General features: G+C 34.9%; 1 protein-coding gene across 2 annotated transcripts in view; it reads right to left on the bottom strand.

The window, feature by feature from the left end:
- Window positions 1–25831, bottom strand: part of LOC110445325 — a 38893-nt gene extending 13062 nt beyond the window's left edge. Inside the window, exon 1 of one of the 2 annotated variants that reach the window (XM_021489873.1) lies at window positions 25318–25831. In XM_021489873.1, coding sequence (XP_021345548.1) covers window positions 25318–25349 — 32 coding nt within the window. In that variant the 5' untranslated portion in view covers window positions 25350–25831. Of the gene's footprint in view, window positions 1–3151; window positions 3746–25317 lie in introns of those variants that run through there. The other variant, XM_021489872.1, reaches the window with a different exon arrangement.
- Window positions 25832–26231: the final 400 nt, after the last annotated feature.

The following is a 26231-nucleotide window of genomic DNA, read 5'->3' as shown; positions in this document are numbered from 1 at the left end:
AGTTTAACGACAAATAGTAATGCATAAGCATATACATGTAAATGTGTTATTAACGTTAATATTTTGATAACAAATTGCACACATCATTAAATGTATCAAATGGAATTCATATTCTGATTGACTAGATTAAACATAACATCTCTATGAAGAAGCTGAGTTCAATTAACATATGTTTGCAAGGCCTGATCGTTAAACCTTTGTAGCAGTAAAGTTATTTACATTTAGATCGAATACAAGTTATTGATAAAAGGATTCTCAGGCACAATATAGTCCACCCTAAAGTAAGAAAGTAGGACATTTATGATGATGATAATTAGTGTCAGATCAATTGAAAAAAAAAGTTCTAATTCAGGCGAAGTCAATTAACTACATATCACAACTGAATTTGGGCAATGGAACTATATGAATTAATCTATATTGACGTGAAGTAAATACAATTTTCCTATAAAAGAAACTGCGCGGGGAAACACTTTCTTAACGATTTATATTTTCTAAATGACGCATAATTCCTTTAAAATGACATTCAATTAGTGGTACACTCCTTTGTGCAAGCAATTAGAAACATAAAACACATTTAAATATATATGTATTTCTTGCTTTTCATAAACATAGTCAAACTAGGATATAATTAAACGTTTGTGAAATGGAATGTATTAAAATCGCATTCAAAATGTTACGTTTCATATTAGGCCCCCCTTGTCAGATAAAAATGGCATACCATTTTTTTATAATTAATCATACTATCAACAAATCACAAAATCAATTTGTGTGAGGCCTTGGACTTGTCAATTAGTTTAAAATACAATGTATTCATAAAAAGCTCGCCGTGTCATTTTCTTCCTAAATACTGATGTGTTGTTATCCTTTCCTATAATTGTATGCTTAATCCCATACTTCAAAAGCGTCGCCAGTGTGGCGTTTAAAAACTGACAAATTAAGGATGAGGTACGGATGGAATAAACGCCAACGTTATTAGCTACACATTCATAACATAGCGCACAGATTAATAGGAATTGTGTTCAAAATATGTACATTTATCAAAAACACCTTATTTGGAAGTCATGAAAAATGATTGAAAACATGTTCACTTTGTCCAAATATCGTTATTTCGTTTTTTTAAGGTTAAACGTCCTCGCAACAGCCAGGGTCATATGAGGACGGGAAGAGCGTTGGCCATTGTTGACAGGAAAAATGGCTATAGTTGCCACTAATGAAGTGGAAAACGCTAAGTGTTCAGTAGTTTACGCTCTCGGTTTAATAGGGGTGAGTACAAGCCGTTCCTACTGATTCGACATAGGAAAGTTTCGCTTTGGCTCATTCGGAAGAGTGTTAGACTGATAAACCAGGTTTTGGCTCCAAATGGAGACAGTGTAGAGATAAACACCATTTGGACTTACGAAGGGCATATTTTTTAACTCGTATTATTCTACCTAGGTGTAAAAATTATTCAATTAAGATGAAAACGTAGCACCCAAAATACTTCGACACAAACAAACATAAAGTGGGATACAACAGGTATAGTTTGCTTCTCCGGAGTAAACGTCTTCGCAATAGCAAAGGTCATATGAATGCGGGTGCATAGTACGACACAAACAAAGATAAAGAATAGAAAAGAAAGAATAGAAAAAGCATTGATCTCAAGTGCTGCCCATAAACGTCCCCTAAGAAGAAGACACAGAAACAACCGATTGTGCTGAGAGTCACATCATCTCTTACTTTAACATGCGCTGTAATTGAATACAGCAGGCCTATTCTTTCCCGAAATTGCAGGAGATAAATTAGCAGTCTACTTCCGGACGAAAATATTTAACGGCAAGGTGTAGCAAGGGGAATCAACTCTGTTTACGCACGCATGTGTTATCATTAAAGAGCGTTAAACAAATTAACTTTCAAATTACTTTTTGGTAAAACTATACTTTAACGTCCATAATTATACGGTGATCAGGTAGAATACTGTGCTTGTTGCCTTCAGCATGGTATTTCAGTGAAGTAGCACTCCTAAGACAGCATTGGATCCGCGCTATCTCCGGGAGGGAAATACACCAACATACCGCCGCACACTCGAATACATTGAACATGTGGGGGGAACGTCATTAGACTGCTTTAGCTGTTAATATGACGCTAAACCCTACAAACTATACCAAACCTTTGGCGCCGCCAAACAAGGAGAAATGTTAGACTTCACTCGAAATCGTTGTTAAAAAAATCAACATTCCCGGGCAGATATGTAATGCAAACAAAACACGTAATGAACTATCCACTTCCCCTACGTTTTACATGGAGCGCAACTAGCCGCTCCAGAAAGGGAAAACAAAATGATTTTAGGATCACACAAAAGGCGGTTAGAAGCAGTGAGAAATATAAATGTCCCATATATTGAAATTGGTTGCAGCAGATTAAAGTTGGTCATCACTTTCAGGCATAAACGCAAATCACCAATTCTGCTAGTCTCCTCTCACGATCATATAACAGCAGGTATGTATTGTTTTCTCGATCTCCGATCTACAAATGTTGATAAGCAACTAACTGGTACTGAATATGACAACACATGCAAAAGATCGGTCGTTCAGTTCAGACGACAACAATATTTCCTCAACGTAATCATAGAAGCCTGTATATTTGCACTGTTAATCTGGCGACCAGTGACAAAATTATTAATGCGATAACTTGAGCCTTGGGCATTTTGAAATCGCATTATTTTTAAACGATTTATTACTATGGTATCCGAGCTGATTCTATATTTTTTCTTTCTCTTTTATTTCTTATTGTAGGCGTCCAACGTATCCTGTCTCTAGTTCTGTAAATATGTTTAATTCATCTTTAAATTATCTCAAGTGCGGCTTGTATGTACAAATTAATATATTTACTGCACTTTATGAAATGAAGCATTCTTTAGACACTATTTGTAAAGTACATCCACATATATCTTCCTTTAAAAAAACACCTCTACAATGTCTCTATCTATAGTTACCGTCTGTCTCTATATTACACCTGTCTCTATATAACACCTGTCTCTCAAGATTGGTTTTGTTCTCTTATATGAAAATCGTATAAAATATATCATATTATTGCAAACACAGTTTGTTTAAGGGTTGTCATATCAACGTGAATTATTCAAAAAGCATTACGGCAGCATTAATGGTTCACCTACCTTGTGATAACTATTGAGGGGAGCGGTTTCACGTCACCCCCTGATCCTACAGTTGTTCCTTCACCCATTGCTACAGAGGCTGCGGCCATCTAGCGACACACAGTAGTCTTATAACACGTATTACGACGACATCCTCGCGTAATATAACAAGGAAATAGGTAAACACTGGTGCTCACTAGTCCATGATAAAAACCAGTATTTCGTCTCATGAAGTTATCAAGTAATGTGTATTATTATCAGTCAATGGTGTTTAATTTCACAATGTTCAACATTGTGTCCACATAGTCCTTTTCTTTTAAATCTATAACCGCCTAAACCAGATCTATCACAAATAAAAGTTGTTGTTTTTTCTTCAGACGTTAAACAAATTGTACGCTTATGAACTGATGCGCAGGTAGTATTATAAAACGAATAAAAATCCACAATTTCTAGAATTCTCTTTAAACAAACGTCTATATTTCGTCCGCAAGATCCAGAGCAGTGACTGACAGGTATGTAGTACACCTGTGTGGCATATCAAGGCTATTTAATACATATATATATATATAAACTATCGCACTCCTAATACCCTGCTATCACTGGTAACGACTGCGAGTAAACTGCTCACTTGGTAGCTGGCGTGTTACACCTTAACAAATGATCCCTTCAAATCATCATACATATACATACGGTGCTATCTTATTTCGAATAACCCTTTTATTTATCAAACCCACCGGTGCGTTAAATGTCCCCTTTCATCGACTTCTGTTGATCTCGCTCATAATACCTTGTATATAAATAAGTACGATGAAAATGGTTTTCTGTGAATCATATCTTTTACGTGAGTTTAATGTTTTCGCAGTATTATACCTTTCTGTATCACCTGTGAAGAGGACTTTGCCTTGCAATGACTCCATTGATAGACTGTATTTCAACTATATCACATTCATAAATATAAAGTAAAATATATAACAATATATTGAAAAACGTTTAAAATCCTTGTCATGATTAAATATAAAAAAAAACAAATTACAAAAGTTTCTTAGTACCTCCCTAGCGCCTCCACCTCTTTAGAACCTCTAAAGTGGTAAATGCTCTAGGGAGGTACTAAGAACCCTTTTTATTTTGTTTTTGTACAATCTATTGATATATGATTAAATACAACGTGTATCATATACATAAGTTATATTTCGAGAGATATATTTCTGTTTCGACAGAAGACATTTCTCTGTTACACCAGGAGTGTAACATGTTTAACAACTTCTGCTGAAGGTCTTCATAACACACCGTTCACACGTCGTCGGACAAGTTGTTTTGGTTTATTAAGGGGTTTTATTACATACTTACTAATAAATACGTTTTTTTTTGTATATGCGATACAAGACCGGGTTACTCGACTTATCAGAAATATATTGGTTTACATTATCTAACACACATTTGTTAGATTACTCGACCTCCTTATTTGTTAAATTTCTTCTTAACTGATTTGTAATTAATAAGCCTGCACACGTACGGGAACCGTTTACAGACGCCGTGATTAATTCTTTTATTTAAATTGTCGTCATATTATTATCTGAGTTCTACCGATTACGGAACACAGGAATAAAAACAACATTTTAAATTACAAGATAACATTGACAGTGTATGTCTATCATGTTAACATGGGGTACTTAAGTGTTTGTATTTGTCCGCCATTTTTCACGCCACACTGTCAAAATTGAGTGCTAGGACGTAGTGGAGGGTGTTGTTTGTTTGTTTGTGCCGTCGTACTATGTTTATACGCATAAATTAATCAATAACTAACACTATGATATAACACACAGGTAAATATCGATGTTATAATGTACATTAGATAGCCAAGTCAGTCACAATACATAACTATGGATACTTTATCAGATTCATGCATGTGTAATAGCAGTTTAAAAATACTCGTGTTAAAATACCATTAGCACTGTCAACCATCCATGATTTAAAAATAGTTATTTTTAATACATAACCAAAATTACCACATAGATGAAATGTTCATTAGATCAATATACGGGTACTCTTACTTAATTCAAATGGCTTGTGTCAGAAACTTGCAAACTGGCTTAGTCCAATAATACCTCTTTCATATCGTCAGATTGTGTCTGCTGGAGATAAAAAATAGATATTTTGTCCATAACAAAACCTCATAGTTTTGCTATGTGAAAGACGATATGTCATAAGATGTTACAGCAGGGAGTTCGTTCCCAACACGATAAATCACACAACAACCGTTAGTAAACATCACTCTACAGTGTGACCCAGACTGTAGAGTGATGTTTCCTAACGGTTGTTGTTGCAAACATAGGAAGGTTAACGGATTAATTTTAATAACTGTGTTTTCTCTCTAAAATCCTTAAATTTGAAATATGTTCCAATGTTTCCCGTCCTTAAAATAACATTGTGAATTGCAAAATGCTTCATCATTCATTTTTACTAATCATTTTTACTAATCATTGGATAGACGCATGCATATTTATTCAATTAAACATACTTCATACGATCATCTTACACGGCCTCATCAATTTCGATTAATCATATCATACATGATTTCCTTCTAATTGGTACTTATTTCCTAAACATGCTTGACATTTTAAATTCTAGTTTACAAATACATTATTGTTAAACAATTTATGACAAAGAACGACAAAACTTGCGGCGATTCGAGGACATTATTACGCTAAATATAGACAGAGTGAATATGGTAGTAAAACTTTTCTAAAGAAAGTTTTCTTTTAGAAGAATAATGTACAATTCGGAAAACTTCCTCGGTGCACAAGATATGTTATTAAACATTAATGTGGCAAAGTGCCAAAACCGAAACCTCGTTGTATACCTATCTTGTTTTCAAAAGTCTAGATGTACTTGCGCAAGATAGCTGAAATGATGGCGATTTAATCATTTAAAATTGCGTTTAAATATTTTTCGAATTTTATTGACCTGACATGATATCTTCAATATTGATTTGGATGTATTGTTCTGAGAGTGTATGAAACGACAATATTTGGAAATGTTCCAGAGGTTTGAAGAGGAACTTTGACTTTTCTTTAATTTTACTTTTGATGTGTTTGTGCTTACGTCCTTTTAATAGCTATGCTCATTTAAGGACGAGTCAGGTTTTGTGGTAGAGGAAAACCAAAATACCCTCAGACAAACCATCGAAGTGCAGCTGGTACATGGCGACTGCCCCACGTTGGCCTCGAACCCGCAAACCAGTGGTGAGGGATACTCAAACCTGGGTTGTAAATAGCCCCCTTCTAGGGGAAGATGGGTGGGGCCCATTAGGGGAAATAGCGTAATATCGGGGAACTGAGAAAGAGGAGGGAGGAATGTAACGGAACTGGACTCGGTCGATCGACGGCGACACGGTAGCTGAATTAGTAGAGCGTCCGTCCAGAATCAGAAGGGTTCCGGGTTCTAACTCCGGTCTTGCCGTGCATTTTTCCGTTACATATTTACCAGTAATAAAATGTTAAAGCCCCAGAGTGTGCCATTCCACCATTTTGAAATCCTTTGATGGTTTTCCGATAGAATTTGTGATTAACTAAATATTTATATATGTATGCAGGCGGCGTGGTACTCTGTAAAAGTTGTATTAAACTTCAGCTTCACAACCCTTATAAGGTGATACAAGGTACGTCCTTATAACTATGCTCATGCACGAATGTGTACACATACTACATTGCAGGGATGATTAAACAAACTGCTGTTTATATCCTTTATGACGTCATCTTAATATGTTTCGTGGATTGCCATTGCAAATAATCGACAGCAGTTGTTAAGGTCAATACAATAGTCCGTAGTAACCCCCAAGTGAGGAACACTATATCATTGTTTAATATAGCGGGGCTAATATTTCGTGGTTCAACCTATCACAACTAGTTCGCGGGGACTACATTTTTAGCAACCTTTTTTTTAAGTGTTTTAATAAAAAAAAAAGTGAAATGATATATTAAAATATCTTTTTATTATTATTTTCATTGTTCGGCGGCAGTTAACATGTAAACAGTTTTTACATTCATGGAGATGATTTTACGTGGTAATATTATTTGCTGGGTATTATATTTCGCGCTATGTTTGAAGACCGATAATTTAGCAATATTAAATAACTGCGAATATTACCAACTTTATATAATACATTAGAACTCCTATTTGCTTATATTATGGAAACATACAAAATATTTTCTCCAGAAAGTTTCTCGTATTTTGAGATACAATCATGAAATATTTTTAAAGTCCAAAGGTCACTGACACATTTTGCGAACTATGTATATATGTATCAATATTTTTATTAACACATTGACGAAAGCGATAATAGATTTCCTTTTAATGACATCAGTAACATCTTCTCGATTACATGGTATTAAGGTTTGTGATCATCAGCAAGCTTTATATGTCAATATACATTGACTTCCGTATAATTTGTCACAAGAGTCTCACCGAGAAAGGGGGTCATACAAATAAACATGTATTCATCCTGCTATGATACCCATGAAACATCCTATCTATACACAGGGTATGTATGACGCATGCTAAACAATGTTTAAACGACTGCTTAAATACCACTGACGCAGTTAGCATACATCTGATGACAGGCTTTGAGATTTAAACCTTGCTCACTTTTCTCAAACACGTATGATAATCATTCATATTGATATTATATCTGTTTGAAAAAGAACGTTCATTGACATCGACATTCAACAACTTTTCGGCTTGCTAAAGGGTTGACGCAGTGTTATACTTTCTGGCTGTTACGTATATGCATGGACTAGCTTGCGTCCATCATTAGTATGTTGAGTTTGATTGCAACAATAATTGTCTATGTTGAAAAAATGGTACATCCGATATATCTGTCTTTAATATATATTTATCAATGAGTGAATAAATATGTAAAGATTATCAGTTTCTTAGAAACATTATTGTGTTGAAAATGTTTTAGCTGATTTGTTAGAAAATATTCTGTCAAATCAAATCAACAGATGTCTAAACCTAAAACATGTACAGGGACCCATTTTATCTATTTCTCTATTTCAGTTTGTTTAACGTTAACAAAGTAAATTTTGAGTATTTTTCACAGAACTTTTCTTTAGTGCGTATATCTAGTAATTGTGTATGATAATTCAGAATGACGATACTATAAGTGGCCCTTTAGTGGTCCTGTTGTCCATGGATACTGTCGTATAAGGACGTTAGCTGTTGCGAGGTTGTTAACTGCGAAGAAACCAAGCTTCACTCTGTTCGTTGACCGCCAATAACGTATGAAATAAATCCCAAACGCGTGGTGATCCTTTTTTTGGAAGTACAAAGGGTTTATAAAAATCAACAAAATGTAATCGGCTTTGTTTGGCGGGCTTGCTTTAATGCGCACGCTATCACCGCGTTTATTACACATTGCGCTACAGCAAACGAATTATTAGACGTGAGCAGTTGTATTAGCGTGTGCTTCATTATAGCTTCAACAATCAATGAAGAATTCACTCTTATTTTCTCATCGTGTCTAAGTTTCGTTGTGTGTGATACCTATACTTATCAAAAAATGAAATTGATCACGAGATGAGTTGTATAAGGCATCTACTGGTATTTCGTATTTTATAAAAAAGGAAGCGATTTTAATCCGGCAAACTTTAACTACTGTCGGCTGCTCATTGTCGTCTAAACAAACACGACACGATTGCACTACCATTACGCATACCATCAGCAGTGTGAAAGTACTTTATTATATATAATTAAAATCTACATAGAATGTGAATCGATTTTTTCCCGACAAACACTCTAATTACACAAAAACTTCCGTATATCTTTCGAGTGTTGAATATCGTTTACATTTACGACTAGTTTAATTTCAAAACTCTTTAAAAAGATAATTGAAATCTACAAAGTGCGAATCAATGACTTGCGCGTGCTTCTGATCAACCAAACAGACATGGTTGTTGTCGTTAATTGATTGTGCTTAACGTTGGCAAAATGGAACGCGATCTCGTATCAACCGACATTTTCAATTTGTCTCGCTAATTAGATGCGTTATAGATCTAGCATTTTTTTTCAATTATCTCTCGTCACGAAATATAAAAATTATATTACAACATAAAACATTACGAAATGATTGCCAAATTATAATTGTCACGAAAAGTTTTGTTAAAAGACAAAAAATTTAGATCGAGAGATGAACCCTATCGATTTACCACCTGGTTTGTATATATTATGTACAAAGTTGTCTCTCACCTGAAATCGCTATTTTAGCCAACATTTTGCATCTACTCTTATGAAGAAAATGTGTGAAATTCGTATATCTAACATTGTACCTGATGATCCTATGCGAGTATTAAACAGCAGTTAGAAGTCAAACACTATGCTAGCGATAGTCTGGATGGTAGGAGAGAAAAATAAACATATTTACTTCGCTTTCACCGAAACATAACAGACGCTCCCTGTGTTCCGTCACATGCTGTTTCTGCCTTCGACTGGGTACAAACACACCTAGCGTTGGTGTTTAGTGCTAAAATGTTATCAAGTTTAAATACAAGTCATCGGGTATGTATTCAGTATATGTAAGAGTTCATATAAGTTCAAACATTCCTTATCAAATGAAGTGTTTAAAGGTCACGTCTTCACCTAATTGTTTACAATTCCAGATAAAGTCCGGAGCAGGATTTTAGCACTGATGTTTCCTTCACACCTTCTCTGGTTTTGATATCTTCCGTTCGAGGTCCTCATATTCAGTATCCAGCTCTGTTCCAAATTATATCTTGCAGTGCCCCTTCCCCCGATAATCTCAACAATCAGCGCAGTTGCAGTTATAAACAATCTGTCTGCATATGAAAATGTACATATCAAATACTACAATATAAGACATACAAGTAACGCAGGGATAAAAAGAGAAGCGTGTCATTTTCTCCGCGAATTGGGGGTCGTTGCCTCTAGAACTTCCTCTCCAATACTGATTTGATATGATAATAATAAATGGAAAGCTTCGGGGGAAAGAATAAGCCTGCTGTATCCCAGTGAATGTCAAATAAAAAGTTAACTAATATGTGAACTAATGCAGATCGTGGATTTTCCTCCGTGTCTTGTGTTAAAGGGGTTTTAAAGATGAAAAACAGGAGAAATCATATTTCATTGTTTTGTCTTTTGTTAAGGCACCCGTCTCACAATAACGTAGATGATTCGCGGACATCAGACTTGAACAAAACTTAATAATACAACGATACTATATAGGGTGTTTTAATATTCTAACGTTATCATTTAAATCCTTCCTTTCATAATGGATATAAAGGTTTGGGTCAAGAATCCGATTTTATCAAAATGATTCATGCATCAAATATTTCCATTAATGAGTGATTGTATTATCAGTCTAGAATATGTAACAAATATTATTATGGTACTTGTTTAAGTTAATCATTTGAACAACTAAACTAAAATGAAAATCATTAGGTTTCATTTTGGAAGGCATTTTCACATCACATTTGTTAGCTTGACAAATCTCTTTCAGGTAAATACAAATGTGACGTTATAAAATATTAGCTATGATCAAATGAAATGAAGATAGATTCAGGCATTTCATTTAAAATGTTAGATAATGTTTTCAATACTGCTTTCGCCAGGTGATTCTAAATTAAAATCCAAAGGCAAAAAATATCAGAATCAATTAAATATACATCAATTTTATTATTATTGTTCAAAAGCTACTTCTATCCAATAGTCTGCTTATTTCTAAATTATCCTAAAGCGGTCGAGGAACTTTCAATCACAAAACTATATGAATAACTTTTAGTATAAACATTCTTATGCAATGTGTTGTTGAAGGAAGTTAAATTTTACTACAGTACAAAAATCATGATTTATCGACATGATGACAAAAAGAGGTTTGGATTATAATAAATCATCTGAATATGTCATTGATATGTCATTTGTGACACCTCAGGTAACAGATCGGTTCTCAAAGAGGGTATACCGACTTGTAATATGGTTTAATTTGAATCGAAAACAAGTATGGCAACGACAAAACAGTGCACGTTCGTGCGGAAAACCACACACTACCTTACCACGACTGGATATAAAATAATTTCTAAGACAGATTGGCTTCAGATGAATTTTCGTTTTCAAGTATATGATGGCAAAAACTTAAATCAATTAATTTGAAATAAACATGAAAATAACATTAATACACAGATAATGACTTTGCTTTATTAATAAAATAAAATGGCTTTAAATGATCAAGTGACATATAGAAAGCAAAGTAAATGTATTGGGCCGTTTCTGTTTTTTGCAAGTTAGACTTTACATCATGAACCTTCCCCTCCAGATGTATTATAAGGCGGCTACACACGTGAAACAAGCAGAGATGCCTTACCAATTTTCATGTTAACCACACATGCTTAGTTGTATGTGAAAAGCAAATATTAACAAAACCTTACAAAGTAAGATACATGGTATATGTCTACTTGATATGAAACACGAAGTATTGATTGATACACTTCAACGAATTTATGTCATATGTTGGATTGAATAATTGATTTATAGGGTTTAATGTCTTATTAACAGCTAAGGTCATTTAAGGACGCACATGTACCTCCACGTGTGTTGGATATGCGTGCATGCGAGTATGTGTGCCGGACAAAGGGTATGTTGGTGTATGTGCCTCCATGTGTAGTGCATATCTGATGCCGACTTTACAGTGCTATCATATATTGGGATTTACATTTACGACAAAAGTTTATAAGTGGCTAGGCGGTGTTATTAGATCCTACGCTGTATTATATTGTAGAGGAAAGTCGCGTCTTATCAGACATACGCATCAATAACAAAGTAACTTGTTATGCTACTGTCAGTACTGTTTGCTCTTATACAAAGTTGTAATATACCTTACTTTACTTTAAGTAGTTCACTGATGTTTGGATATGATAACGATCTCACCTTAGAACGAAATAATGATTTTAAAATGCTTTAACAGAGTTATGAACTATATAGTTCTAAACACAATATGCCAGATGATGCACGCATCGTTTCATTTTAACTTAAACCGATGGAGTTTCCCTAAACAAAATGCAAATTTCTTGTCAGTAATTGTTATAATGTTCAAATGAGAAAAAACACAATCGATACATAATCATTTCAATGGCTCTCGTTTTACATGCCACCTCGCGTACTGACAACACTTGGCTTGTCCACATCTTCTTTTTTTATATAATCATTTATACTCTAAAGATTGCCAAGCTTCTTTAAAATGCAATTTTAGCACACTATCAGCTGTCTATATGACCAACTTTCGACTGAGAATGTCCTCTTGCTAATATCGTGCGACAAAGTTCGATGTGATTCATAACATCAAGCGATACAAGTCTTTAAACCACAAGGGAAATTCATGTTATCTCATAAAACGAACAAAGTGGCCCTTATCGACCCAGGTTTAATGAGTTTAGCAAAGAAAGTAATGTCAAAGGACCAGGCTATTTGAAGTACATGTGTCTTTTAATGCTATTGAAACTATAAAAGTCAATCAATAAGAACAAAAATGGTTCATAATGCCCCACATAAAAATAACAAATGTTATTTTATGGATGTCATGCTCTATTTCAGAATTAAAAGCCTCATAACAACGCAAAGTATATTGGTACAATGACAAGCAGATGATATTTAAAATAACAACATAGAGAGAAGGAGTTTTGTCGAATCCAGCTATTTATTTGATTGAAGTTAAATGTCCTTGCTACAGCCAGGGACAATCTGTGCAGAATTACATGCATGCAATTGTGTGTACAGCAATAGGTTTAAGTGAATTATTAAACAAGCAGGTTTCAAATCAAGCAAACTCCCAATCGATAGACATACAATGACTAGATGTTTATGGAAATTAAGAACAGAAGGGGGAATGGGAATACCAAAATACTATCTAAACCGGATGCTTTTAGTGCAATGAAATGTTGAGAGTGTTTTAACATTAATAGTGTGTACATTGTTTTTCTTCCGGTACAAACGGTTACAAGCAGCTTGTTATAATAACGCATACACCATATAACTAAAATAACTACTCTGTATCAAAATATTGTGAACATTCAATCTAGCTATTTCCGGTTTAACTCATAAGCATTATTTGTGAAATGATAAACGTTGAATTCATTGCCAAGTTTAGGATAAGTATCGATTCTAAACAATACCGCGCAATAACTGTTTTTAGAATGCTAAGTTTACAGAGCTAATCTAATCACAATTACCAATGGTACATGTGCCATGACACTGTGAAAGATAACCTGCCACATACTCACGTTATTAATTCCGTTTCTTATCAATAGTACAAACCGAAGATAAGGCCACCCACAATACTTTGGAATTCTATAATCTCCCCCACTAGATACACTCCAATACGCGTTAGGGATAAAGAAGCGATATAAATTTAAAGTACATATTTAAGGCCAAACATTATCAACTCAGAAGGGGCCATAATATAGTTGATTGAAACACTTTAAAGGAATTCACGACACACGTCAATTCAAAAACTTTAGAACAGAGCAACAGTTTTCCTGTGCAAGATGTAGTTTCGAAACGTAAAGATATTTGCAACTTCGAAAAGAAATTTAAGATATGTAATATTATATATGTATTTAAAAATGTTCTCTTGTCGGATGTAGGTCGTTGCAATAATAAGCGTTTTAATGTTAACGATTGATGACATGCTTTGCATAAAGACTAGTCCACTCGATTCAATGAGTCTCAACCAGGATGTAGTGCAATTGTCGTAAAAAATGTCCCCGATACCTAGGCAATCATCTACGATATGTCATCCTTTGTTTGGATAAAACTCACTTAGTTTTTCCCTATATCAATTTCATAACCTTTGCTATTGACATCAATATAATGTGACAGTAAATCCGGGAGTCAAAACGTGTAGGTGTCTGTTACATTCCCGAGGGAAGGTGTTGTCGATGCTAGATTAATTTTGTGTCCTCATTAAAAACGATATCGACGTAAACATAAAGTTACGGAATTGGCTCTCCATGGTTTTTACTGTGATTATTTTGTAAAATGGTATGATTGTAGAGGTCATCATATCGACATAAGTATATATATAGGGACAATTTTGGGATGTTGCCAATACCCTCAATGCTGAATATTCTGCAGGGAATAACAACTACCGTTTTTAAGGACTTTTTATATAATCATTAGGGCTGATAAATGTTTGCCTCTTTGCAACACGCCTGATCTGGTGACAATGATTATTATTTTTGTTAGATTCCAAACGGCCCATCAGCACAAAGGAGGCCATTAGCGCTAATAAAAAGTAAAGAAAGTATGTTAAAGGGAATTACATCAAATAAACGAAAAGGTAAAAGACAAACGTCAACTTGAAAATTAAAGTGGCTATAGTAAGTTATATCTTTTTAAACAGACCAACAGTTTTAAGGTAGGTTATAGTTTTGTAGAGATATGGAACACTTGCAAAAGTTACAAAGAGTATAGTTCTAACATAACTGCAAACAAAATAATAGGCGGAATGTAGGTTGTCTGCTGTTGAGTGCAGGATGGCGAACAAAACTTGTCTTAGTAACTGTAACGCTAGAATAACCAGTTAAAATCGAATCGACACGCCATGTACATAAAATATTTAAAAAAAAAAAAAAATCACATCGATCATAATAAATTACATTTTTTAATTTGTCGAAACGTCTAGACTCTTTGACCTTAATATAAGACATATTATAGACACGCAAAATGCTTAAGTCTTTGATGTACAGAACACAAACACTGAAATACACAGAATGCACCACATTAAATCAAATTTACTGGTGTAAACCTTTGTATGGCTGACAAGTTGTAAAAATATATATTGATTTACTGCATGCCGTTAATATTAACATACAGATATGAACAAAGTGGTATATGGCGTTTTCCGACGCCTAGAATACATTTACCAGGTGTGCCTACATTTCTTACCTACACCAATACAATGTTTTTACATTCTACAAAATTTCTTTAACTGCTGTGTTTTATATTATTGTTCGTTCGTTTAATGGGGTCGCATGTCGTCACAGGAGCGACGAATTTATGACGACGGGTGCCTCGAGAGAAAAATCGCCTTATAGAAAGAGCAGAGAAACAGATAAAGCAAAGATATTTCTCTTACTCTGGACAGGTGTATCCGCACTTTTACCGGTGTGAGATTTACTTGTCTCACCCTAGGGTTGAGACGGGGGATTCCCCTATTCATAACAATGGTTTAACGTCAGTTCAACAATACAATGACGTCACGTCAACCCTGAATTTAGCATGTAACTTTATCATTACATTGTGTATATGATACATATTGGGAGAACAGGGTAAGAGAAAAAGAATCATTCACCCCCTTGTGGGTAAGATAGGGGAATCAATCATCGGGAAAAGATTCTTAAGTAGCCAGACACTCGGCAAAGCCTCGTGCTTGGCAACATAAGATTATTTCCCCTCGGGTTGAAATTCCCCTATCTTTACCCCAAGTGGGTGATCTATTCTATTAATACCCAGTCTTGCGATGGGAGACAGCAGATCAATTTTAGGTTCTTCAATATCACCTAAATGGGATGGCAAAAAATGCCTCTTTTTCTGCAGGGGTCGAATTATAAAAGAGTGAATGACCAATAAGGGAGAATTAACACGGGTGTTTATCAAATTGAAACATGGTGTTACGAAAGGATAAGCGTCTTCAGCTTCATCGACAACACCGCATGGGGGATAATGAAATATTGTTTCAATTAATGTTAACATATGTGAATGTTCAATAACAGTCAACTTTTTTTATATTCTGCTTGTTCTGTATATCCTACTGTGATCATGTTTCATATAGGCCTTTCTGAGATTATATAACGAGACGTCGTTTCTTCCCGGAAGTCACTCGACTTGAAATGTAATCGGCATTAACACCAACAAAAACTGTCCAAAGCTCCTCTTTTTTGCATACAGTGATCGAAATCGTAGATATTTTCCACGTAAGATTACAAAGTCCTTATCAACCTGCATCCCTTGAAATAATTGTTACAGGTTAATCCATCAACATTTGCCTTTAAGCAACAAATTCGAAAATAAAACCTGAAATACCAAATTCACTACATGCTATATTGTAACACCGTAGGTGAGGGAAAGCCGAGTGGTTACTATCAGGAAGGGGGAAAACAACAGGCGGGAAACCTGTTGACGTCATACTTATTATGCAGCTTAGAAATAAGCCTTTTTTGTTACTCATGTCGTAAGCAAAGATCGAGAGCAGCGGTGACAGTAGAGGAGACGGTTACTAATGTTCTTTTTAATTAAAGAGAGGACATTCGGTCGATGTCATCACTAATGTTCTTGTTATTGAAAGATAACACATTATCGATATCTCTTAAAATGATATAAGGGATTTGACAAGGTCTTTATTACCTGCCCTGATAATATCTTCGATAAAGTTAGTCTCTAATGACAACAATTACAAGTCGGTTAAGAGGAGGGCAATCTTATCCCTATAGATTGGCTTGCCAACGGTATGCTGAGAAAATATTACCGTCATTCTCAACAATGATATTGTCATTTTGGACTTAAGTCGTTCTCACGTTTTCACAAACGAAACCGATACACGGACAGGTGTACCCAAACCGTCCATAGTGAATAGAATAGAAACCAACCTTAAGCTACTCATCAAAGGAGAACTCCAAATATAATGACAATATTCTCACTTTCTAGTGTGTGAGAACTTTATACTCCTCATACATGTTTTAAGTTTACATTGTTAAAGCTTGTATACTGTAAAATTACCAATACACTAGTGCTGGCTTGTATTGTTGAAGTTGTATAATACCAAATTGTAATGATGAATAGGTAACTGATTATGTTATTGTCCCATAGCAAAAGGTGCCCTTTATGATAAGGTAATAAAGTACTTTCATTGTAACCCGTTATCATTTACAGCTGTAATGCATTGTTATATGTACAAAGTATGGCTACCTCTGAGAATATCAGATCAAACTAAACGGATTTAAACAAAGCCCATACAATGTTCTCTATACAAGACTCGAAGTGATTTACACAGCATAAAACCGCTTTTAATGAATAATTAATAGCAGTCATTATTATTTCAGTGTTTTGTTACTTGCAAAGGATATAATGCCCGAGTTACGGACCCTTACCCACTACAGTCAAAACGCTTGAGAATTTCATCGTAGTTTTCTTTTATACAAACAGTAACATAATCTGCCTTTAATTTTGTATATGATACAATTGTAGTTGATATCTATCATTAAACTACCCCAGGTTGTGGGATCAATCGTATGTAAACACAAGTCAAGGGCTCGAATTCCAGTATTGCCTTGTTGCATTTTCACTGTCAGTTAATCTGTTAGATATACTGTTTTCGTTTCTTTCATCTTTGCACAATTGTTCAACAAGGTCAGAAATAATTTATTAAATATATTTATTATGCAAGTTAAGACAGTTTCTATTCATAGTTACATTTTTGGCAGTAGTACGGCTGTTGTTAATAGTCAGCTGTTAAAAGGACAAAATGTTTGGATATTTATTACCGTAGATATCATTTATTTTATGTTTATTTTTGATTTCATGTAGAATATCAACTTTTCTCAGTGAAATCGTTATATTTAGGTTGCCAGGTGTGGATACCGACTTAAATCCGCAGATTCTAAACAGAATATCACAAAAATGAAACTGTCGCACATATAACCCATTTCTGTGTATTATTGCATATTAATTTACATATCATTGACAACATTGTTCAAAATTGCCATCTTACACAAAATTGAAAATTATGCAGACATAATCAAATGTTCATAGTTACAACTATAAACATTTCGACATCTCTTGAAGCGATTTTGAAGTTACGCTAAACCAAATGTTAATAAATTCATAATAAAGTAGTATAACACCCGAAGTCGTCAATCTGTTTGGGATTTACCTGAAGACGGGTGTTTGTTTGTTTGATTGTTTGATTTTGTTTAACGTCCTATTAACAGCTAATGTCATTTACGGACGGCCTCCCCTGTGTGCAAGATGCATGCGTGTAGTGTATATGTGTGTATTTATGGAGGCTGCGATATGTTCGTGTTTGTCTCCTTGTGATAGCGCGGAACTGATGCCGACTTTATAGTGCTACCTCACTGCAACATGCTGCCCAAGACAACCAGCAGGACGCCCCACCCGGTCACATTATACTGACAACGGGCAAACCAGTCGTCCCACTCCTCATTTGCTGAGCGTTAAGCAGGAGTAGAAACTACCATTTTTAAAGACTTTGGTATGGCTCGGCCAGGGGACAGAACCCAAAGCCTTCCTCACAGGGGCGAACGCTCAACACATGGCCAAAAGTGAGGCATTAGGCACAAGAAAGTTATTTAGAAAGGAGAGAAGAGATAAGGTCCTACAGTTGTGGGATCGCACAACGTTACACGATGTGCGGTGTGCGCACGATGTGTGCACGGTGTGTGAACGGTGTGTGCACGATGAGCGAACGATAAAAAGCTGAACGATCATTGCTTGCGCACATATGTGCGCACGATGGACGGACGTTGTGCGATAACAATCGTGGTTGGTGTAAATTGAGGAATGCCTTAACAATTTATACGGTTTCTTGTTAAACATATAAACTTGATGTTTACGTATGTTTCTATATTCTAGCAACATCTATAAACTTATCTTTCTGTCTATAAATTCTTATATTTAGGAATTGTGTTTTCTGTGTTTTTAAACAAACTTAATCGACACATGTAAAATTACAACACAACCCCGTATACAGGTAAACATAACCATTGTGTACATGTACCTGGACCGTAGTTTTCTCCCCGCCTGGGGCATTTACGTAACTCGTCGGGTAAGGCCGGGGGTGTGAAAATCCAGGTGAAGGGGAGCTATATATAGGTAAACGAATGCAAATAACAAATCCTTTTTATTACGGTCAAACGGTATCGCATATCAGCTCTGTGTGTCAGGCACTGGTCAGGTAAAACTCCGGACACTCATAAAATTGTTATTTACCTGTTCTGTTACCTTGGAGCCAAACCCATTCTTGACAGCCTAACGGTCACTGTAATACTGTGTAATACGCATTGTGAAATTGTATAATCTTGATTATTGGGATGAGAAATTACAGATATATACACAGTGTACATTATCGCATACAAGCCTTCCGTATTTTTGTCATTCCGTAATTTTGATCTACAAACGATACCAAATCGCACAGTTGTGCGGAGAGAAGCGCACAACGGGGCGAACGATTGCTAAATCGCACAGTTGTGCGCACCATGTGTGGACGATGTGCGGACGGTGTGTGAACGATGTATGCACGGTGTGCGCACGCCATTTTTGGTGCGTTGTGCGGTCCCACAACTGTACATTTAGTCGCCACTTACGATCATGCAATTGGGGGCAGCAGGTTCAATTCTTACGCCCTACCTGCAGCGTCTGAAGACGGGTGTTTAGAAGAGTTTGGGTTGGTTTTATAGGGTCTAGCATTCTATATGTATCTACAGCTAAGGTAATTTAAGGACGTACCTCTGTGTGTGTTGTGTATGCTAGCATGTGTGTATGTGTGCCGGACAGGGTTTGTTGTTGTAATGGCCTCCTTGTGCAAGCGCGGACCTGATGCCGACTTTATAGTGCTATATTACTGAAATATCATGCCGAAGGCACCCAGCTCAACGTCCCGCCCGCTCACATTATACTGACAATGGGTGAATCAGTTGCCATTGCCCTCAATGCTTAACATTAGATCTAGAAGTTATAGATAATAAATTAAATAAATATACAACATTTGATTTAGCGCCCTATCTAGCTAACATAAGCCACCCTAACGCGCTTTACAGTACATAGCTATACAGCTGGTATACAGTCGATACAGTATACAGGAGCTGCTTTACCAGGCGCTAACTACTAGTCCTATGCCACCTGGCTAATATCTCCCTATGTGTGTATGCCTGTGTGTGTGCTGGAGAAGTATTGTGTTAAGTTATATCGCCGAAAAGAAGTATATGAGCAGGGAGGTGAAGAAAGGAAGGACAGATCTTATTATTGCAATAACGTAACAGATCTATTTTGGTATGTCTGCCATCAGAAGACACGGAAGAAAATAAACCGGATTCTGTAGGGTTTCCAAAATGGGTCGTCTCTTCGATAACGTGCGATGGGATACACAAGGTATATTATTTCCCCGAACAATTTTTTACAGTACCTGTATTATATAATTTTGAATTGCTTCATGGATGTTTAAACTCCTTTAATTACGATGAGGTGAGTTTATGTGACGCTTAAATTCATATCTTGAATTATTGATAATGATTTCACACTGACAATCTATACTTGCGATTAAATTATACGTCTCGGTTTTAAAAGGGCATGTCTTCTGTAAGGTTAAGGCAGAATAAAAAATGATACAATAGGAAATATATTCAGTGTATACCGTCATACATATGTTTTATGACTACCTTATGATCAAGAATATTAGCTATACACTGTAAGTATTGCATACAAAGCTGTCCAGACAAAATGACTGCGAATTGTACACAAGTATGCCAAGGATAATAAGAAGTACAGACAGTCGATATCCCAAACTGCGCAGACAGTTGCTTTACTTGGGAGGTTCAGGTAAAGTATGTTTTCTGATCCCTTTGATGTCAAGATCGGAAGATCGATCATATACGCGTTATTCCGATTTCTATCACCTATCTTGCTTTAGATGAAATATTATTTGTTTTCTGTTTAAAAACTTGAGTTGAAAAACGGCAAAATAAACCATGCGCAGGGACCGTTTGCACTGTGAACGTCTGGAAATCATTCTGTCCTTGCATATATATATTCTCTTGAAAGTACGACCCCGTATTTGGGAATCTTAAAAATATCTAAATGTAGATATTACCAATATTTTGATTTCAATGATAAGGACTCGATGTATGCTTTAGACTTTGATATATAATGGTAACAAATCAGTTAATAAATTACTTCAACCGTGTTCCGGAAAACAGTCTGAAATATGTCTTCCTTGTTGTTTCGGTCGACCTAAATGAAATTGCCTTTGGCCATGGGTATTAGTACTTTTGGTTCATCAAAACCCCCGGAGGGGAATATTTCAGGCAATTGTCTTTGCCAGCATGAAATAGGTGTATGTTATATGGTACAATTTAGAAACCAGACACGCATTTGAAAAGCTCAAACTGAATCGAATAATTAAAATGTTTTACTCAAATACGATTTAATAAAGATTATTAACATGCATATAAACAGGAAAACGAATAATATCACATTCATGTATCAGTAGTCGGGATAACATATAATAAAATACATAGATGCTTTGCTTTTACTCTAACTATAATAACTTTAATGTATATAGAACGTACAGTTTTGATACCTTAATATGTATGTTTGAAGTCCCATCAACTTAGAATGTCATTTACTTAAGTGTTTTGCTTGTACTTCTAAAATGAAATATCAATATTTTACATATATTTTTTTATTGTTGGCTTGAAGTAATCATTTATTGTCGCAAACAATCTGGTTTTATAAGTAGAGTCAATATTAAAAAAAATACTTCTTGAATATTTAATGTAAATTGTTATTAAGCTGACCATACGTTTACGTACTGTTATCAGGTACTCTATTCGTCAGTGTCATTCTCAGTATTTATTGCCCCTGTGTTATGACGTACAATCTAATATATTCAGAACGTGACAACTTTGAAGTGTGCACATAATGGTAATATATTTGAACTTTTTATATCGTTTACTGACAAATCCAATATGTTTCACAGTTTGTTTCTGTAACCTCTGCAAAAAATAAAAATATGCAAACTACCTAAAGAAGCATTGAGTCGTGGTGATCTCTTGCACTCTTGCACTAATAATGATTTTGTTAAATATATATTGCTTTGGATTAAAATGTATCACGATCAGTCTAATATCACTGGACTTTCGCCAGAAATCATCTTGGAAATTCGATACGACGTATAAGGAAATGAACTTAATACAAAAAACTTAAGCAATTGATAAACATTTCACATTATATTTTTATATTCTATTTAAGCTAAAACAAAACTTAAACGATTTAAATATATTCAAAAATCACAACAAAGGTTTAAAAGCAGACTACACTTGAGTTTAACTGAAGCTTATCAAGCTTGGTCAAACAGGTATGCTTAGAACAATGAGATCAATACCATGATCGATAAAGGGATTGGTCTTTGATTCTCTACACTGACACAGCTAATTACAAGCCCAAACCTAATACTACTCATATGTTAAAGTACAGGTAATGTGAAACACACACACACACAAACAAAACAAACAAATGTATCTTTATGTACACGTTTGGCCGCACAAATATATCATATGACAATGTGAAGATCTGCTTGCCATTGTCTGGTGTTTTGTTTTTATGTCTTCTTCGGACTTGTGAATGTATCTCTCTCTTCATACCTTTATCAGAGGCTTGTCCAGGTGTTTGTGATAAAGGAAATCGATAACGACAGGCCAGTATTTACTCAAGCTATTTATAGACTATGAAGAAGATGTTTGTAAATATTGGGCTGTTTGCCTTTTGTAAGTCTGTTCAAATATACTATACAGGTGTGATGAAGACAACAAATATGGGCATTGAGGTTTCGTATGGAACCTTGTACAAAATGCTTAAGTGGTTAAATAATACAATTATTTACGACAATCAATGTATACAACCATGAATGGGTTTAATTTCGCTAGACTTTACGCAAAATGGCATCACATGTATACTTGATGAGAGGATCAAAGGTCAAACATAGTTACACCTGCTGTCTTACCTGTGCTAATTACAAAATTTCTTTCGCTTGGAGGTTAACAATACTTGCGACATTTCACAGGTTTTTATATCGAATGTTTTAGTCATTTATTAATCTGTCACATTTGTGTACCGTTTTGACACACAGGTATGTGCTAGAATGGTGAAATGAATATTTTTCAACAAAATATCAGATCAAAAACACTTCAAAAACATCGAAATTCTGTCTATTTCATGGTACAATTCTTTTGATCACTTATCATGACATTCTCATACAGGATCGAAGACAAAAACACGAGTAATCGGGTTGATGTCGATCTCTAAAGTAGGCTGATAAAATCATCAGCATACAGTTACCGATCTTTGAACTCATTAAAAGACGTATCACAAGTGTATGAGTGAATCAGGCCCTACTTTTGAAACAAAATCTTTAGTTCAGAGTTTACTTTTTTTATTCAGTCTTTTATATAGTTTGTTTTTATTCTTTCACGGCCGATCGACAATGCGAGTTATTTCGAGTTTAACAACACGTTAAAATAGACAATCACAAAAATGAATACATCAATCTAGAAATAAATAGGTTTAAAAGGTGTAAAAATGCATCAACCGGGAACGAGTTGGTTGTAAATCATATCAGAATGTATTACAATGTATACAGATCAATTGACTGTAAATAATTACAGATTAATTGAAACTAAGACTGGAAATATGTACTATACATGTTCAAAACTAAATATACATTATTTAAATTAAAAAAGTTTTTCTTAATTTATGAATAATTACTAATACTTTTTATACCCATTACAAGATATGTTTGAAAATGTATTCATTAACTTAAATCATATAATGGAAGAAATTTGCATCAATTTTAAATAAAGTCTGTTCTTTAGTTGTATTTTCAAAATAATCGGGACTAGTATATCTGTATTTTCTCAGTGTTAACATTATAATCTATTACTATTGAAAAGTTATATCAGCAACCAATATTTTGTATACTTACTATACAGTAAGTCACATAACTAATACTGTTTACTTGTGAATATTAAACATAATTTGGTATCTCCAATAGGATTCATACGTTTATATATGCAATATAAAAGTTTTATTGTATACACATTTTATGTATTTAACGTGTCGCATCGTTTCAAGACCGACTGGTCCCGTTGTCAAGCGACGACTGAGTGAATGATTTGTATCGTTTACCTGCACAACGATGTAAGAAAATTGTTTATTTCATATATCACTCGACCTTGGACGTTTCGCCTATCAACAGAGAGTGTAGTTCGATTTAAAACACTTGTATTATATTTCATTGATCTTTAGCCAACAAACCGTTGTTGTTTTTTATAATAATATAACATATCTTAAATCACTTTCGAAACGGTCAGTATATCTACAATTTTACCTACCTAAAACTGTTTGATCTGTTCAACGAAATCATTGCCACATTTACAAAACTTCAAGTTGAAGTATTTTATCTGTTCGTTCATTTGAAGGTATTTCCTTTAACATGTTTTATCTACGTTTATTGGCCATAATTACCTCTTTTGTGTTGATAGGCCGTTAAGTACATGTAAATAATAATAAGAATAATAATAAAAGTTACAAACTGGACCCGGCATCCTGATATCATTCCTGAACACATTATTCGGAGGGTGTGCTTACATGTACCATTAAATAGAAGCTAATTCAGGAAAAAAAGTGGAAAGTTTCGGTTTTGCAATTTCAAAAGCTGATCAATTTTGGACACTGCAGGTTGGCTAAGACTAGGACACATACAGCACTTCAATATGACAAAGATTAACAGTTTTCGTGTATCATTATCAAGCTTATGCTCGAATCCTGTACCAGGCATTATTCCTTATGTAAGTGATAAATCATTAAGGAAATCTTTTAAAACAAATAAATTTCGAACAGATCTATGTCATGATATTTCGTTTTGACTGTTTCTCATTATTTCAACGACAAAAAGAAGAAAGTTCGTTTGAGTACAGAATTATTGCTTTGACGCGACATTATTGTTAATAATAACGGGCCAGACTCAACAGGTTGTGTAAAAACTGTCGCCTCCTTAGTTAAGATAGTTTCGTGGGTTTAATTATCTTTTAACAATTAACGAAACTGCTGCTGACTGTTATATGTCGACACAAAATCTGTCTCATTGCTCTCTTTCTCAGTATTCCTCTCTTTCAACCATTCTATCTGTCTTCCCTTGATCTGGTTAGTTCATCCAAATCATGTAACAGTGATTATGAATATTACAAATCGTGGATTATAGTACTCAAAACTAGCAACATTTCCTTTCTGTGTGTAGTAGTCTATCCATTTTCTAGCTGAATCATGCATCGAGTTTTTCAAACACAAATTTAAAATTGGGATTATTTCATGATATCAACTGATAACAACCTTACCTATACTTGATCGCCATTCTTTTCGCTGTCATCTTCACTTTATAAGAGACACAGTGTCACGGTTATACTGTTTGGCGTATTTAGCCTAAGGGACTTGCTATCTTCATTCCTTGAATACGTCTCGTCTTCATCTACAGTATTGCTTCCTTCCATGTTGCACAGTGAGATACTTCTATCCATAATGTTCTATGTGATTGTACTTGTACACATTTTGCTTGCTCCGGTATTACCCAGCAAACGCCTACCTAAGCATCTGCTTGTCCATAGAGCGGTAGCGAGTTCTATATTAACTTGAGTAATTAGGTCTGCCGTAATATCATTTCATCACGGTTCCATGTTTTTTTTAGCAGCATGAAATCGATATTTTAACACATAACCTAACATCCTCACTTTCATAAATGATTCATGCTGTTGATTTGTCTACATTGTTTGGAGTCACTCAATGAGAGTATAATATATATAGAGTTAATGATAGATATAGTTTGCATCTTCTGATGTTTCTAAAAAGTAACATGCTTTAAAATATTTAGTTGTTTCATAAGATATATTCTACAACAACCGAAGCGTAAACTACTCAGATTCAAATCAGTAAACTGGTGATATTTCCAATCATAGAAATCAACCAATGATAGAACCTTGATAGTGTTCAGAAATCTGCATACTTAATTTAGATATTTGACAACAAATCCCTTTTTCTTTTTTAAATTAGTCACAAAAACACTGTCAACGATTCCATTTCAATTATCAAATTACACATATCCAGCAGCATTGGTCGTATTTAGGAATCTGCATCCAATGCATAATTCAGAACAGGAAATCCCACAGGAACAAATTGTCCACGGCTTCTCTTCCGTGTGCATTTCCAATTGCACGAAACGCACGCACAAGTCGCTGCATCTGTTCCCCAACGTTTT

This window comes from Mizuhopecten yessoensis, unplaced genomic scaffold (assembly GCF_002113885.1).
Source record: "Mizuhopecten yessoensis strain PY_sf001 unplaced genomic scaffold, ASM211388v2 scaffold2213, whole genome shotgun sequence".
NCBI classification, from domain to species: domain Eukaryota; kingdom Metazoa; phylum Mollusca; class Bivalvia; order Pectinida; family Pectinidae; genus Mizuhopecten; species Mizuhopecten yessoensis.
This window is presented reverse-complemented; position numbering and strand designations above follow the sequence as displayed.